Genomic DNA, 16730 nt, shown 5'->3' with positions numbered 1-16730 from the left:
CGAGGTGAGCGGATCACAAGGTCAGGAGTTCGAGACCAGCCTGACCAACATGGTGAAACTCTGTCTTTACTAAAACTACAGAAAAAAAAAATTAGCTGGGCGTGGTGGTGTGCACCTGTAATCCCAGGTACTCAGGACATTGAGGTGGGAGAGTCACTTGAACCCAGGAGGCGGAGATTGCAGTAAGCCGAGATTGTGCCACTGCACTTCAGCCTGGGCAATACAGGGAGACTCCATATCAAATAAATAAATAAGTAAAATTCAAGTTGAACTGGGTATCCTATATTTTATTTGAGAACCCTACAGGAGATAGAACTGGAGCATCTGCCTTTGACCCAGAGATGAAATCACCTATGGAAGACAATGGAGCTATTGTAGCAGGCCTGAAGAGCATACTTTGGGATCATTACCTGAAAAAGACATAACTTTCTTTGTAGTCACTTCTATACACAAGTACTGTGGTATTTAAAAAATATTTTTGGTGCAAGAGCTTAGCCTTTGTCCTAACCAATATGTGAAAACTTTCTTGCAATTCCAAGGATTGAAAGGATTGACCAGGTGCAGTGGCTCATGCCTGTAACCTTGGCACTTTGGGAAACCCAGGCAGGGAGATCACTTGAACCCAGGAGTTCAATACCAGCCTGGCCAATATAGTGAGACACTGTCTCTATTAAAAAACTTCTTTTTAATTAAAAAAAATTTACCATGTTTCAGGGATTATGAAAACGGAATAGTGACTTGGGGGAAGTTACTAAACTTTGGTATAAGAAAAGAAATCTGGCCAGGCAGGGTGGCTCCAGCCTGTAACTCCAGCCTGTAACACAGTGACTGACACCTGTAATCCCAGCACTCTGGGAGGCCGAGGCAGATGGATGACTTGAGGTCAGGAGTTTGAAACCAGCCTGACCAATATGGTGAAACCCCGTCTCTACTAAAAATACAAAAATTAGCCAGCTGTGGTGGCAGGCGCCTGTAGTCTCAGCTCCTCAGGAGGCTGAGGCGGGAGTACTGCTTGAACCTGGGAGGTGGAGGTTGCAGTGAGCTGAGATCACGCCACTGCCCTCCCGTCTGAGTGACAGAGTGAGACTGTCTCAAAAGAGAAAAGAAATCCTGCAAGCAAATCAAAGTGAATTACCTAATGCAGGGGTTGGCCGACTGTGGCACATCTACCAAATCCAGTCTTCTATCTGTTATAAAGTTTTACAGAAAACAGCCACATTCATTCATTTATGTTGTCCATCCCTGCTTTAGCATTGTAATAACACAGTTGAGTAGTTGCAACAGAGGTTCATGTGGCACTGCAAAGCCTAAAATGTTTTCTATCTGGCCCTTTACAGAAAAAGTTTGCTGATCCCTGACCCAAAGCAAAACCATTATTCACCTAAAAATTTTTCTGAGCATTAATTGATATGAAAAATTTTGAAGAAAACAAATAATGTGACTTAAAGATTGAATCATGTGGTCATTCACATTTAAAAGCAGCTGAAAGACTGGGTGCAGAGGCTCATGCCTATAATCCCAGAACTTTGGAAGACTAAGGTGTGAGGCTTGCTTGAGGCTGGGAGTTCAAGAATAGCCTGGGCTAAAAATTAGCTACCACACCCAGGTAATTTTTACATGTTTTTGTAGAGATGGGTCTAATTATGTTGACCAGGCTGGTCTTGAATTCCCAGGCTCAAGGAATCCTCATGCCTCAGCCTCCCAAAGCATTGGGATTATAGGTGTCAGTCACTGTGCCCAACAGTATTTTTTTTTTTTAATGACACACACACTAAAATCTGATTTTTTATTGCCTGCAACATTTTTCTTTTCTTTTCTTTTCTTTTTTTTGTTTCAAACACCAATTTGAACCAGGCTTTTTTATGCCAAAAAGTTATCTGTTATTTATCTGATGTCCAAATTGAACTGTGTGCTCATTGTTTTTATTTGCTAAACTTAGCAACCCTGTCTCCAGTCACTGTGAATCGGGGAAGGGTCTAGGAAGGCACAGATCTAAGCCTTTCAAGGGAAGGCTTCCAGAGTGACACACAATCATTCCTGCCCACATTTCATTGCCTAGAATTTAGTCATGGCCACACCCAGACACACCTAGATCGAAAGTCTAGCTTGTTAACCAGGTGCCTAAAATGCTACTGTTACAGGAGAAGGAGAGAATACATTTGGGGGAACATTTAGCAGGCTACCATAGTATATATATCTTTGAAAAAAAAATTTTTTTAGTTTCATTAGTTGTAAGTTCTTTCAGAGACATCATTTCTCTAAATCAGATTTCTGTTGTCTTCTATGTTTTTCATCTCCTGTCTAATCACTTTAATCTTTATCCTTTTCCTTTGTATTTGATGTGCTTTTAAAAAAAATCTGTCATCCATCCCGCAATTTTCTGCTAGATATTTCTTATTTTTATTTTTTAAAACTAGAGATGAGATCTCACTGTGTTGCCCAGGCTGGTCTTGAATTCCCGGGCTCAAGTGATCCTCCCACCTTGGCCTCCCAAAGTGCTGGGATTACAGGCATGAGCCACTGTGCCCGCCCAGACATTTCTTATTTCTTCTTATTTCTAATTCATGTATTATTTCTGCAACGGTATGACTTTTCCCTCTCAATACCTTCTCTTAGCCCTTCTAACATCTTTTATGTTTCATTCATTCTCTTGTGATTTCTCTTTTGATATATTTTATTTTCTTCAGGGTATGAAACATTTGTCTCTATATTTCTTCTGTTTACTGGGGTTAATCTTCCTCCATAATGTATTTTTTCTTTTTAGAATATATTCCTTTACTTCATCTCTTCCTCAAATCACAATTTAAAATGTTTATATGAGTCTTATTTCCTTTTCATTCATCTTTGATGAGTATTTACTATTTAAAATTTCTATTTATATTGAAGTAAACAGGGTGGATGAATTATCTTTGAGGACCCCATGTGTCTTGTTGAATTCAATCAATGAGGAGCCACAGAAGAAAGCTGGAAGGAGGCATGAGAATGGGTTCATACAATGTGGTATGAGATTGGGCCCCTTCATAGTTTGTGTTTTTTTTTCTTTTTTACATTGCAATTTTTAAAAATTAAAATATAATTGAAAAAATCTTTGAGGAGAAAGGTTATGTAAGCCTGCCATCTATCCTACTTAAGCCCAGATGTGAATTACCACATATTGTCCTGCAATCTTCTCCTATCTGGGGGAAGAAGCCTTGGTTAGTTGACTTTCGGATTAATAAGGAATGCAGGCAATGATAGGAATAGAGGAATGGAATCTACAGTGCTAGACAATATTGAAAGATACTCAGAGGTTCTTGAATCAAGGAATAGAGAAGTCTTTAGGTGTCTTTCCTAATTCTGCTCAATGACGATGAAAGGGAAGGCTGGAACTTTTTATTTTTTTTGTGATGAAAAGATTTGGTTACTTTGGATTAGGCCTATGATATTAAAAATCCACTGCTAGCACAGTTTCCTAGTTAAAATGGTTGGAATTTAGCATTCCATTCCAAAATGATAAAAACATACTTCAATTCTCCAGTTGTAATATGGGTTTCTCCAGATTGCATGGTATTTTCACAATGATCCAACTCATATTTAGTTGGGTGGGTGGAAACATTTTAAAAACTGGTCTCATATTTTTAAGGAAAATTGGAATACTTATAAATGAAAGTCACGATTCTTAGGATAAAATAAAAACTTGCACATGGATTTTTTTATTCATATTTTTTCTTAAAACATAAATAAACTTAACAATGTTGATGACTATCACTAGCATACCACTAAATTTTAATTATGGAAATTCTAATGCTGAATAATATTTTGGATCTAAAGAAAACTTTTGATAATATGATTATGGATAAGCTTTGGGGTGAAATTTTATAGTTTCTGCCAAAATGCAAGTGGTATTATTTTTTAGGATGGCCTCATGGCTGAAAAACAGCTAAATCGCTGGCGGTAAAGTTTATTTATTCGTTTATTTATTTGAGATGGAGTCTCACTCTGTCAACCAGGCTGGGCCCTGCCTCCCGGGTTCAAGCAATTCTCCTGTCTCAGCCTTTCGAGTAAGCTGGGATTGCAGGCGCCTGCCACCGTTTCCAGCTAATTTTTGTAGTTTTAGTAGGGATGGGGTTTCACCATGTTGTCCAGGCTGGTCTTAAACGTCTGACCTCAAGTGATCCGCCCACCTGGGCCTCCCAAAGTGCTGGGATTACAGGCTTGAGCCACTGCACCCAGCCAGAGAAGTTTCTATAAGGAGATAAAATGTGGCGTTTCTGAAAGTTGAGGCCCATACCAAGTATTCTCTTTGTGGACACCTCTTATAATTTACACTCTTTGTTTTAGGCATATTCACATAGGCCTATACATATATCTTCCTGTGACCTGTACCGTTATTGGTCAGCCAGGAATTTCTTGAGGTATAAATATTTATCAATAATAGTGACACAACCATCTTTTATTTCTTGAATAATTCTGTAGTAATTTCTATGTGTAAAAGATGTGGTAGATATTATGGGGATGTGAAAGTAGTAAAAGCTCCAGGAATCTCCTCAAGAGAAGTGTATAATGTGTAAAAGATGTGGTAGATATTATGGGGATGTGAAAGTAGTAAAAGCTCCAGGAATCTCCTCAAGAGAAGTGTATAATCTAGATAAAAAAGGAGATAATATTTAGCTAAATAAGATTTGTTATTTTTTTCCCACAATATATCCATGTAACAAAAGAAGACTATTTATAATCAAGTAATGGCAACAAAGAAAGAAAGAAACAAACAAACAAAAAACCCAAAATAAGCACGAATACTATAGTCCAGAGGAGGAAAAGATGGCGATACACTGAGGGCACGGAAATTATTCAAGAATATTTATTGTGTGTGGCACTTTACTAGGCATCATATATAATGAATTAAATAATGTCATTGCCTTCTAGAAATTAATCATCAAAGATAGTAACCATGTGGAGAGAAATAATAAGATATAAATTTAGCAAATGCAGAACAATAAATTAGTAAATCATTTACGTTATTTGTTTAAAAGAGATGAAGGAAGAATCTTAGAAATTGTTGACGGTGGAGAATCATTCCCTTCTCTCAATTACAATAGGTAAACGCCTTGCAACTGTGGTGGGATTTCTGTAGCTATTCAGTTCAACATGAAAATCTTTCACTTTTTTGTCCAGGCATGGTGGCTCATGCCTGTAATCCCAGCACTTTGGGAGGCCCGAGTGGGTGGATCACCTGAGGTCAGGAGTTCAAGACCAGCCTGGCCAACATGGTAAAATTCTGTCTCTACTAAAAAATACAAAAATTAGCTGGGTGTGGTGGTGCATGCCTGTAGTCCCAGCTACTGGGGAGGCTGAGGCATGAGAATCGCTTGAACCCAGGAGGCAGAGGTTGCAGTGAGCCAAGATCACACCACTGTACTCCAGCCTGGATGACAAAGTGAGACTCCGTCTCAAAAAAAAAAAACAACTTTTGCTTTTTCAAAGTAATATTAGTAGGTAATGTGTCTTTTGGTAATGTGTGAATAAGAAATAAAATCCAAAAGCATTTTCCTAAAACCAACAAAAGAAAACCCTTTACTCCTCTGAGGGCCACTAGTCTTATCATAGTTTTGCAAATGCTTCACCCAAATTGCAAATTTCATTTGTGGATTCACTAGGAAACACTTGTGCTTCTCAGAATTGCCAGCTTCTGTTAACATATTCAGAGTAGAAATCATTCATAGATTATGGTAGAATGACCTTCCACATCAGGGACTGGGATACTTTGACTCTATTTCTGGCTTTGACGTTTTTTCCCTTGATAATGGCTCACCAAAAACGATATTATGTGGTTAGTAAAGCCAACCCTTACCTTTCAAGGATACAGTTCCCATCTTCAAAAATGTCTTGCTTAGTTTTTAGTGTATAAAACTTTCTTGTTTTTATTAATATAGCTATGGTAATTTCAGAGGCTATTTCAAAGGATACTCCAAGAAGTTTGATTATAGGAAACCCACACATTTATTAGCTATAACCTAAGGAGGAAAATAGCCTTTCAAAGCAAACAAAGCTAGAATTACTGTTAGCTCTTGCTTATCCATGATATTTGAGGATAAAGAAAATTATCAAGATAGCAACCAGTTAGTTTCAATCTCCTTTCGGTTACAATGGCCCCAAAACCTATTGTTTCACCAAATCTCTCACTGAAACTAACACATAGCCACATGACTGAAGTTTGGCCCCCTTTCCTTTCCCTTGCCCTCCCTCTGGTGGAGGTGTTCACAAGTGAGATGTCCACCATGGGCAGCTAAAGAGAATTACAAAGGCTTGCACCCTCCAGCAATTAAGCCGATTAGCCTTTGGAATGGAGAAAAACCAGCTGCGGGCTTCCTCTTTCCAGATGCATAGGGGTGCCACACTCACTTTTTGGTCTGGTCAGAGAGCATCCAAATGACCAAGCGCGGTGGCTCACGCCTGTAAACCCAGCACTTTCGGAGGTTGAGGTGTCAGTTGCTGGAGATCTGTCTGGGTAATGTGGCGAAACCCTGTCTCTACGGGGCGGGGGGGTAAAAGAAAAAGAAAGAAAAATTACCCTGGTGTGGTGGCATGTGCCTGTAGTTCCAGCTACTCAGGAAGCTGAGGCACCAGAATCCCTTGAGCCCAGGAGGCAGAGGTTGCAGTGAGCCGAGATTGTGCCACTGCACTCCAGCCTGGTGACAGAGTGAGACACCGTCTCAAAAACAACAAAAACAAAACAAACAAGCAAAAGTGTCCAAATGAGAGCTGATATTAAAATATTCTTGTTCATGGCTTCAGAAAGGAATAGACCTAATTTTTAACTGGGTTCATATATTCCTAAACAGTAACAACAAAATGTTATAAACAGTAGGGTTGCTGTTGAGGAACTAGTACAAACTTCTGCTTCATAATAATATTTTATTTTATTTTTTGGGCCAGAGTCCTCGCTCTGTCATCCAGGCTGGAGTGCAGTGGTGCGATCTCAGCTCATCCCAACCTCTGCCTCCCGGGCTCAAGAGATTCTCATGCCTCAGCCTCTCATGCAGCTGAGATTCCAGGCTCGTGCTACCACGCCAGGCTAATTTTTGTATTTTCAGTAGAGACAGGGTTTCACCATGTTGCCCAGGTTGGTCTCGAACTTCCGGCCTTAAGTGATCCGCATGCCGTGGCTTCCCAAAGAGCTGGGATTACAGACATAAGCCACCACGCTCAGTCCATAATATTTTAATTGAAATAATTTTTTTTACATTTTAAAAGTGTCTTCTGTTGCCCCGGCTGGAGTGCGCTGGTGTGATCAAGACTCACTGCAGCTTTGATCTCCTGGGCTCAAGCGATCCTCACACCTGAGCCTTCCAAGTAGCTGGGACCACAGGCATTGACCACCACACCTGGCTAATTTAACAAAAATTTTTTAACAGAGATAGGACCCCGTTATGTTGCCCAGGCTTGTCGAACTCATGGGCTCAAGCGGTCCTCCTGCCTGGGCCTGCCAAAGTGCTGAGATTACAGGCATAAGCCACTGCACCTGGCCTTAAATTTTCTTCACATCTGTTATCTCATTTGATTCTCTTCAACAGTCCAGCAAGATAGGGAGGGTGCTGTTACAACTCAGAGGCCCAGTGGAAGCCCAGTTAAATTTTTCAAATTTTAACTATGTGCCTTTTGCACTCTCCATCCAGATAGCCTAATACACGTAAGACACCTAAGAGAGTAACTTATAACAGTTCTTAAAAACATTCCCAAATTTTGGAACATCACGATTATATTTGTCCCAGAAGTAGAGTTACATTGGCACTCAAAGACCACAATAATTAACACATAGTAAGTTAAGTGTTAGCTGTTATTATTAAAAACCCATATTAAGAGGTAGTATACTGTTGTTTTATCTTTTTTTTTTTTTTTTTTTGAGACACAGTCTGGCTCTGTTGCCCTGGCTGGAGTGCCACTCTTGGACATAGCTCACTGCAGCCTTGAACTCCTGGGCTCAAGCGATCCTCCTGCCTCACAGCCTCCTGATCAGCTGGGACTACAGGCGCATGCCACCACACCCAGCTAATATTTTGTTTGTACAGATGGGTCTCCCTATGTTGCCCACGCTGGTCTCAAACTCCTGGACTCAAGCGATCCTCCCACCTCAGCCTCCCAAAGTGTTGGGATTACAGGCGTGAGCCACTGAGCCTAGTCTAGTATAGTATTGTGAATAAAAGAATGGACTCTGGAGCCAGATCCCCTGGGCTTGAAACCTTCCTTCACCACCCACCTATCTCGTTGTGTAAAGCTTTTAGAGGAATACCTAGCAGGAGGCGTTGAATTTGATAGCTCTAGTACTTAGACACATAAGTAATAATTTGCCCTAAGTTATGTGGTAAATGATGGAGTTGGATTGTAATCTTGATCCTTACATCTTATTACCTCTTATAGAAATATTGCCTCTCTAGGTTATGTTATTTTTCCATAATTCCTAGAATGTGTTTTCCTTCCTTTTCCTTCTCCTTTCATGGCCCACATTTTACTCTCCTTTATCAAACTGCAAATTTCACAATCAACATTTACAAAAATTTCTAGTGCAAAAATTTTAACCCAAATGTCTTCAGCTGTTAGGTACTCCGTTTATGCCGTGCATGCACATTTGCATGTGTAAGGAGTTGTTTTGTGCTGTAAATTGTTTTTCCTTTCTGGACATATTCTATAAACCCACAAGCGGTGAGCTACTTGAACCCTGAATTTCTATTCACTTCTTGTTAATTTACTCAATAGTATCTAGCACTGGATACTGCTACAGCCAGTGGGCTATTCAGTAAATTACCATCTGACTGGCAATCCCTCCTTGTATTTTATTCTATTTTTCTTTTCTTGATTGTTAGCTGACTTGTTTGGTGACGGGCTGTCAAGAACATGCAAATTTCGTGGCCATATAAAAATGATCTCGTCAACGTCTTTCCTGGAATTGAAGCGGAGGATTTAGCTGTAGATTTGGTTTGGCCCATCCACTTGAAGGAAGATGTAAAAACTAAGGCGCAGGTGCTCCAGCTGCAGGGACTGCTTTTTGTCCCCGCTCTCCTGTCCCCCATAAAGAAACAGGACCTCAGGTGGTGGGCGGGCGGGGGAATACTCTAAGTCTACAGGGGAGAGTAGCAAGAAAGAAGGAAAAGGTAAGCGGACTCCATAGCTTCTAGGTTTTATTCCTCTTTTTTTCCCTCTGGACGGCGGTGGCAGCTGATCAGACACAATAGCTGGCAGTCCCCGGCCGCAGTGAGGATAAAAATGACCCTCAACAGCACCAGCAGGAGCACTGAAAAGGAGAGGGGAGTGTGTATGGGAAGGGGGCGAGGATGAGGGTGACAAGGTGACAACGCTGCCTCCGACTGCGAGTAACTCCCCTCCAGACCCGCGAGGTTCGGAGCCGGGGAGCCACCTCCCTGGCTCCGGGCGGGGTGGGAAGGGGAGGCCGAGGGGGCGGCGGCCTTCACCTGGGGGCGGGGAAGAGGGCGGAGGGAAGCCTGACTAACCAGTCCCTGATTGGCTCGCTTTCTCTCATCGTGTCTCCCGATTGGACAATTTGCAGCGGGCGATGTTGTGAAGCGCAGTGGGGCGGAGCGAGCTGCCGGGGTCTGTGACAAGGCCCGGGAGCTGGGTGGGGAGGGAGGCGGTTGTGCCGCGGCTCCGTAGCCGCTGTGACCTGGAGTGTGGCGGACAGAGAAGCGCAGCAGCCTCTTCACAGTTCCGCTAGCCGCGCCAAATTCGCTCAGTCGCTCTGCAGAATTTATAAAAGGGAAATAACTGAATGAGCAACGCTTGGCTAACTTCCCCCTTCCCACCACAGGAAGAGATTTTGCTGTGAGGCGTGAAGGGACACTCCCTTATCTGCAAGTCCCACGTCTTGTCGCAGCTTCATTGCCTGCCCGCTGCAAAAAAGGGGGGGCACAATTTGCCAATCCCCGTCCCCCGGTCTAGGACCTTTGATCCCTCGAGTCTGCAGATGTCGCTGTTATAGGCTTGTCCCCCTCTCCACCCCAGACGCCTACCACCACGTCTCCTTCCCCGGGAGCAAGCCCATCCCTGGACGCTGCCACTCAGCGCTTGGGAGACTGCAGGGACGGGGAGGGTTGTGTGTGCCTGGTTTTGGGGTGCTGGGGGGCGAGGACTTGTAGGTCCCGCGACCCACGGGGAGGGGACAGGCGAGCTCCCCGCTCCGGCCTCCGGGTAATCCCCCTTCTCCAGCGTGGGTTACCCGGGCCCGTGTTATTCAAGACAGAAAATATTCAGCCCCAGAGTCTCCCCTGGGGAGGGGAGGGGAAGGAGGTGGAGTGGGAGGAGGTGGATCCAGGGAGGAAGAAGCGAGAAATCCGCCCCCGGGAAACAGCTCCGCGCGGTCGCGGAGCGAGGCGCTTCTGTCACTTGGCGTTCGCGGGCGCCGTAGCGGGGCCCCGGCCCGGCCCGGCGAGGCGAGGGGAGAGTCCGGCGGCCGCCGCCCCGCCCCACGCCCTCCCGCGGCGGCCGAGAGCCCGGGGCCGGCCGGGGCAGGTCGCGGCGGTGCCTGGGAGAGGCCGGCCGGGGGCGGCGGCCTCGGAGCGCGGCGGCGGCGGCGGCGGCGGGCAGCGCGGGATCGTCCTGCTGCGGGGTCCGGCTCACGCCGGGCGGGGCGCGCTGTCCCGGAGCCGGCCAGCCCAGTGCGGATCCACTCGTCCCGCTTCCTCTGGTGCGTGTCTGGTTTCTTTTCCGTCTCAGCCGGGAGGGCGCCGCGCTCGCGGGCCAGGGAGAGCCCGGCTCGCCGCAGGCTCTCTCCCTTCCCGCCACCTCAGGCCACCCGGCCTGGCGCTGGCTTGGGGCGGGAGGGAGCCCGCGGCGGGCGCCCGGCGGGGGCGGAGGGGCCGCGCCCGCGTGTGCAGAGCGAGGGCGGGCGGCAGAGCGGAGGGAAGGGCACAAAGGCCGGCGGCGGGCGCCGGGGTCCGGCCGGCCGGCCTTGGAGGAGGGGCGCCCGGGGCCGCTCATGAATATTAACCGAGCCTGCGGCCTAGCGCGTCCCGGCCGGGCCCGGCGCCCGGCCCGCGTCCCCGCTCCAGCTCGCCGCTGCGCTTTGGCCGCCGGGCCCGAGCGGGCGGGAAGGGTAAGGCCCTCGGTTTTGTCTCGCCCAGGGGCTCCTAGCACCTTTGAGAAAGCCCATATTGGGGCCGCTCTCCTCGGGAGCTGGAGGTCCCCGACCCGCCTCAGGAAGGGGCGGGGGAATCGTGGGGGAGGTGGGTGGTGGTTTGCTTTTTCCTAGTTTTTTCCCCCCTAGGTGGCCACAGGGGAAGGAAAGCCGTGTCGATTTGTAGTTGGGGGAAAAGCCGCGACTTCAGAGTTGCTCGAGTGTGGCTTCGGAATCATGCCCCGGAGCGGGAGCGGCGCCCGCGTCCCACCCGCGGCCGCGCACGCCTCCTCGGCCGTCCCCGGCCGTCCCCACCCAGCCCCGCCGCGGGCCAAGGAAAACAGCCGCCTCCTCGGGGACGCCGGCCGGGGCGGAGGGGCGGAGGGGCGGCGCCCGAGTCACCCGGAGACGCCGCCGAGCCCACGCCGGCCCCAGCCAGGCTGGCTTTGTGCTTGAGTTTTTGCGGGGCGGAGGGGAACGAGGAGGGGGCTTGAAAAGTGTGATCCCATTTCAACCTCGTGGGGGAGAAAACTTCCCCGAAGTGTCCCTGTCTGGGTGATGCAGAAAAGAACATGCACAGCCCTCTGCTCTGCCCAGGAAAGACATGAATTAAAATGCACTTGAATGGGGAACGTTTTTTCTTGAAGGCTGCATAACAGCCAGGTATGTTTGATGTGTTTGACGCAACCGCTGGGCAGTTTTGAGATTTTTCTTTTTTAAACACCCCCTCGAATTTATAGGCGTTTTGTTTGTTTACGTTAAAATTTTTTTGTTTTGTTTTGTTAGGGAGGAAACGCGAACTTGGTGTGGACCTGTGGGCAAGACAGTGATAGGCGCCTGGAGAAAGTTCACGCCCTTTAACTTCTCCTTTTCCTAGGATCTCTCTGGGAGCTGACACTCGAGCCTTCACGACCCATTCGGATTTTTCCAGGACTCAGGAGTGACACTGGGAAGAAGGGGACCGCTTTCTGCAATTGGCCTCGACACTGGCTTCCAAGAAGACCTGTCGCCTTTGTTTTTAAGTCTCCAGAAATGGAAGAAGAAGGCGAAGTCAGTTGAAGTCGCGAGAAATCAGCGAGGCGTTTGAAGGCGCTTCCTGAAAACCTTCATTCCCTGGCACGTTGTCTGTTTCACCAGCCCTGCCCCTCCTCGGAGCTTGCTTGCGGAATCCTTCCCCTTCGGGTGTGTGGTGGCATTCCCCCCCACCTCCAATGTGGATTCCAAAGGATTTGTCCCTTCTTTGTCATTTGAAATGAAATGATGGCCACGCGTCGGACTGGTCTGCCTGAGGGAGATGGTGACAAGCTCAAGGCCTGCGAGGTAAGCGCGGAGCCAGCGTTCCTGGCCGGCAGGGCGGTGGCCTGTGTCTTGAGTGTCATACGAGTTGGGGGTCACTGGCCACTGGGCCTCACTAGGGGCTTCCCGGGGCTTTGAGCTGGTTGGTGGGAGCGACCCAGGTTAACCAGTAGCGAGGTGAAGCCTGGCCCACGTCTGTTTCCAGGGACTCCCGTGTTTCTTTTGCAAGAACACGTCCCGCATTTTGGAATGTCCTCATCTTGGTCACTCCTCAGAGCCAGGAATTCTCCCATCTCTGTGACTGTGGATACTACAAGCCTGAGAATGGGCACCTGAGTATCCTTTTTCCTTCAGTCCTCTTCCAAGATACTTGGAATTGAGCTGGTTGGGGTTGGTTTGGAGCGTTTTGTGTGTCTGTGTCCAGGATTTGCCCTCCCGGGTGCAGAGAGAGCAGCTAAGTATGCTTGTTGCACCTGGAACTTAGTCTTTCTTTGGTACTCACGGTGGGCGCCTGGCTGCTGTTGCTGCAGATCTCTGCTTTAGGTAGAAAAAGACGTGTTTTTCCGTGAACAATTCAAGCACAGCCTTGGAAAACGTTGTAATTCCAACTCCCGAAAAAAAATCTCGTGCCTTTACTGTTCTCTTATTTATACCCTCCCTTTCACAACTCTGGAGTTCTGTGAGCTGCTCTGGGGTGTCAGGTGGGTTGCGTTGTTGGTTAGGGTAGCATCTAGCATCTTCCCAAGGGCCCAGAGATTTTACTCCAGACTTCCTAAAAATTTTTGAGTAGGCAGGACAGAAATCATAGAAAATACATTGATTTATAACACCCATATACCCTGTTGCCTCTCACCTTTTTTTTTTTTCTCCTCGTGTTTGGAGATTGAAGTATTAGTAATTTACTTCCATTATGAATACACTATGTTTATGATTGGCGGTTTCTGTAGTTTGTTCATATAAATAGACTGAATATTGTTATCCTTTAAATTTTACTTTTGAGATGCCTATGTTTTCATTGAAGCGTTGGGGATTACTTTAGACAATAACATACCCAAGTGAACCCTCATTCACTGTCTCACGTTCTTTTGCACCGGATGTTAAATTTTAACTTCATAGTCCTTGAAACAAGGTCTGGCTGTAAGTGTGTGAGTTTTGGCATTTTAATAAAAATGAATCAGAAGTTAAATTTTGTCTCATAAAGCATGCAGAGAAACTTGCTTCATGCAGCTTACTTCATGTCGGATTAAAAGGTTTATGCAGAAAATGCTGTGAGGTACAGCATGCTATTACTGTACAATTTATTAGAACTATAGGTTTACATTTAGAATCAGTGTTTTACTTTTTGACATCTGTAAACACCTGCTTGCAGGCAAAAGCATGATTAAATAGACCACCACAATCCTCTGATCATGGTAAACCATAATAACTCCTTTTGGAAGGCCTACCTGCAACCTGGTGATTGCTTAATGTGTATTGCAGTTACATAATAATATGTATTGTGGTCCTGAAGCCTTATTTGTCATTGTCTTGTGACTACTTTAATTAGCATTGTATTTGCATTCTATTTGCAAGAACTAATGTTATTTGGTTATTATTATTTTTTGGTCATTTAAGAGATGTCCTGAAACCAAGAATTTAGACACATCTTGTCCTTGGCTAGCAAGCAGTATTTCCAGTTTGTTGCACACTTGGCTTTTATTAACAATGACAGTTATGTATTTTTTAAAGGCTGTGAAATTTGTTTTCATTTGGACCTTACTGCTGGCGGCATGGCTATCTTGTTTCTAGTTTGGGAATGAAGAAAACACAGTATCACCTGTATTTTGCTCATGTGAAATATATATACAGTATTTAGGTTTGGTATTAAACTCCAATATTATTTGACTTTCTAAAGAATAGGTGTTTTGCCTAGATTCTATGTGGAAGTGGAAATAAAGGGATATATGCTGTCAGAAAACATTTTAAAACCTCAGGGTTGGGAGTGAAGAGAACTTGTGTGATTATTACCTGTGTTTAGTTGTGTTGTGTTATTATCTGTGATTGATGCTTCTGATACACAGTAAATCTTGTGAATATTTTTTAGTAGTAGGGAGTTGCCAATGAAATACTTCGGGCTGATATTTAGGTTTTTGAACACTGCCCTTAATTTTTGTCCTCAATTTTATTAGAAGCACTACATTCCACAGTGGTACTATCATTCTTTAAAAAATGTTAAAAATCCATAGTGTGTTTGGGTACTACATTTATTATTGTGTTTTTAATTAACAAAGAGATGAGTATGTATGTCTTAATAGTAATGCTGTCAGTCAGCCAAGAAAACCTAACTTTGTAGGACAGAAGAAATCAATGTAATGAATTAATAGGAGTCTCTGTTTCATGCTTTAATTAGCCAACTCCACCTTCTCTGGATAAGGTCTTGCACTTTGTTGAAAAACAGCAAAATACTCGTTCATCTTAAGCATTACAATTTTATTGTGTTGACATATGAATACATTTAGGCCTCCCCACCCCCAGGATATATTGGAAAATATATCAAATCAACAGCCCTCTTCAAATCAAATCAACAGCCCTCTTCAAATAAGAAATTAGGACAGTTCAGTAGAATATGTCTTGGCATTATACAGTAAGGATGGTCCAGATGGTACTCACATGAATTTATTTACTTTATACATCTCAAGGTGTATTTTTAAAACTTGAAATCACTCACTCTGAACCTCTTAAGTGATTTTTGGTGTGTGTGTGTGTGTGTGTAGTCTGTGAAGTCTTCTGACACCAATCCTTGAGTAACTTTGCTCACAAAATCACTTTATATAGATTCTTCTGTGATATTATCACCCCTTTTCGTATCCATATAGCTTCATCTTTCAAGGTTTAACTTTTTTTTTTTAAGCCAAAGAAGAGAAAACTTTCCCTCAGCTTTCTAAACCACGTGATTTTTTTTCCATTTCTAACATTTAACTTTTTATCTGTAGTCCATACTCTTGTCCAGTAATAGAATTTTTGACACTTTGTTTATTATTAAACTTTTTAGTAATGCAAATGAACTTATTTTTGTTTTGCTTCTTGACCTAGGCTAAGATTATTCTATGATTGAAATGTATTATGGCTGATGAAATACACTTGTTGGTTGATTTTGAAATACTGTAAACAATACAATAAGACATTGTTCTGGGTACGAGTTTGTATGAATCCATGCGTTGACTCTTCCTTCTGGAATGCTGGACAGTTGCTTTTGCTTTCATCCCAGACTCCCTGGTTCCTTCTCAGTCACCCTTCTCTTCCCCTCCTTTCTGTCTCCCTATCTGCCTCTTTTGTAGGGTTTTTCTTCCTCCTCCTGCCTCATTGTTGGTTTCATCCAGAGCCAAGGCCATTCCATTCCTTTATTCTCTTTCTCACTCGCTGGGTTTTATTTTGCACTCTCCTGTGTGCTGGTGACTCCATAGCTACACCTGTATCTCAGGCTTTATGGTTGACCTCTAGACCTTTTCAGCCAGTTGCCTATTTACTGAATGAACACTTTTGGGGGATATTCCCCAGGCATTGCAAACTCATCAAATTTCACCGCTACCACTGACCCTTCCTCTTCCTGTGCACCTTCTTTCGCTGAGTAGCACTACCATCTATTTATTGGTCCAAGTCAAAAACTAGGTCAGCATCCTCACTCTTCGTCTCATCATTCCTCATATGCAAAGTCCTGTGGAGTCCACATTCCCAATACCCACTACCCCCACCTGAGTTCAGGTCAGCTGCATCTCACTGATGAACCACAGAAACAGACTCCCTATGGAGTATCCCAATAACTTAGCCTTGTCCCCTTCCACAGCTCTGCCCCTACCATAATCAGAATGATCCTCCTGATGGGCAGATCACCTGAGGTCAGGAATTCTCCGCCAGCCTGAGCAACATGGTGAAACCCCGTACCTACTAAAAATACAAAAATTAGCTGGGCGTGGTGGTGCACACCTGTAGTCCCAGCTGTTTGGAGACTGAGGTGTGAGAATCCTTGAACCCAGGAAGCAGAGGTTGCAGTGAGCCAGAATCGCGCCACTATACTCCAGCTGATCATTACATTACCTCCTATGAGACAATTTTCTGTCTTCCCATTTCCTTTGAAATAAAATTCAGACTTCTGGAAAGTCTGAAAGGACTTCGGTAATTTGGTCTGCCCTGCTGACTGTTTTAGCTGCCCCTGGTGTATTCTCTCAAAACATCCTCATTTTCAGGAATACCAGTTACAAGTTTATTTATCTATATCCCCCTTGGATTGCAGTCCCCATAAGAGCAGGGACCATGTTTGTTTCCACAGTGACTGCCACACAGTAAGTGTCAG

The 16730-nt window shown here is 44.9% G+C and overlaps 1 protein-coding gene across 11 annotated transcripts in view; it reads left to right on the top strand.

Annotated features, from left to right (window-relative positions):
• Positions 1-9930: 9930 nt before the first annotated feature.
• ARHGAP21 (Rho GTPase activating protein 21) overlaps positions 9931-16730 on the top strand; it is a 142982-nt gene continuing 136182 nt past the window's right edge. For 3 of the 11 annotated variants that reach the window (XM_033209909.1, XM_033209917.1, XM_033209915.1), the window contains exons 1-2: positions 10934-11083; positions 11982-12424. In XM_033209909.1, the coding sequence (XP_033065800.1) occupies positions 12362-12424 (63 nt within the window). In that variant the 5' untranslated portion in view covers positions 10934-11083; positions 11982-12361. Of the gene's footprint in view, positions 10676-10933; positions 11084-11500; positions 11768-11890; positions 12425-16730 lie in introns of those variants that run through there. The other 8 variants (XM_033209916.1, XM_033209914.1, XM_033209913.1 and 5 more) reach the window with 5 other exon arrangements.

The sequence above is a fragment of the Trachypithecus francoisi genome, unplaced genomic scaffold, assembly GCF_009764315.1.
Source record: "Trachypithecus francoisi isolate TF-2019V2 unplaced genomic scaffold, Tfra_2.0 Lachesis_group9, whole genome shotgun sequence".
NCBI classification, from domain to species: Eukaryota; Metazoa; Chordata; class Mammalia; order Primates; family Cercopithecidae; genus Trachypithecus; species Trachypithecus francoisi.
This window is presented reverse-complemented; position numbering and strand designations above follow the sequence as displayed.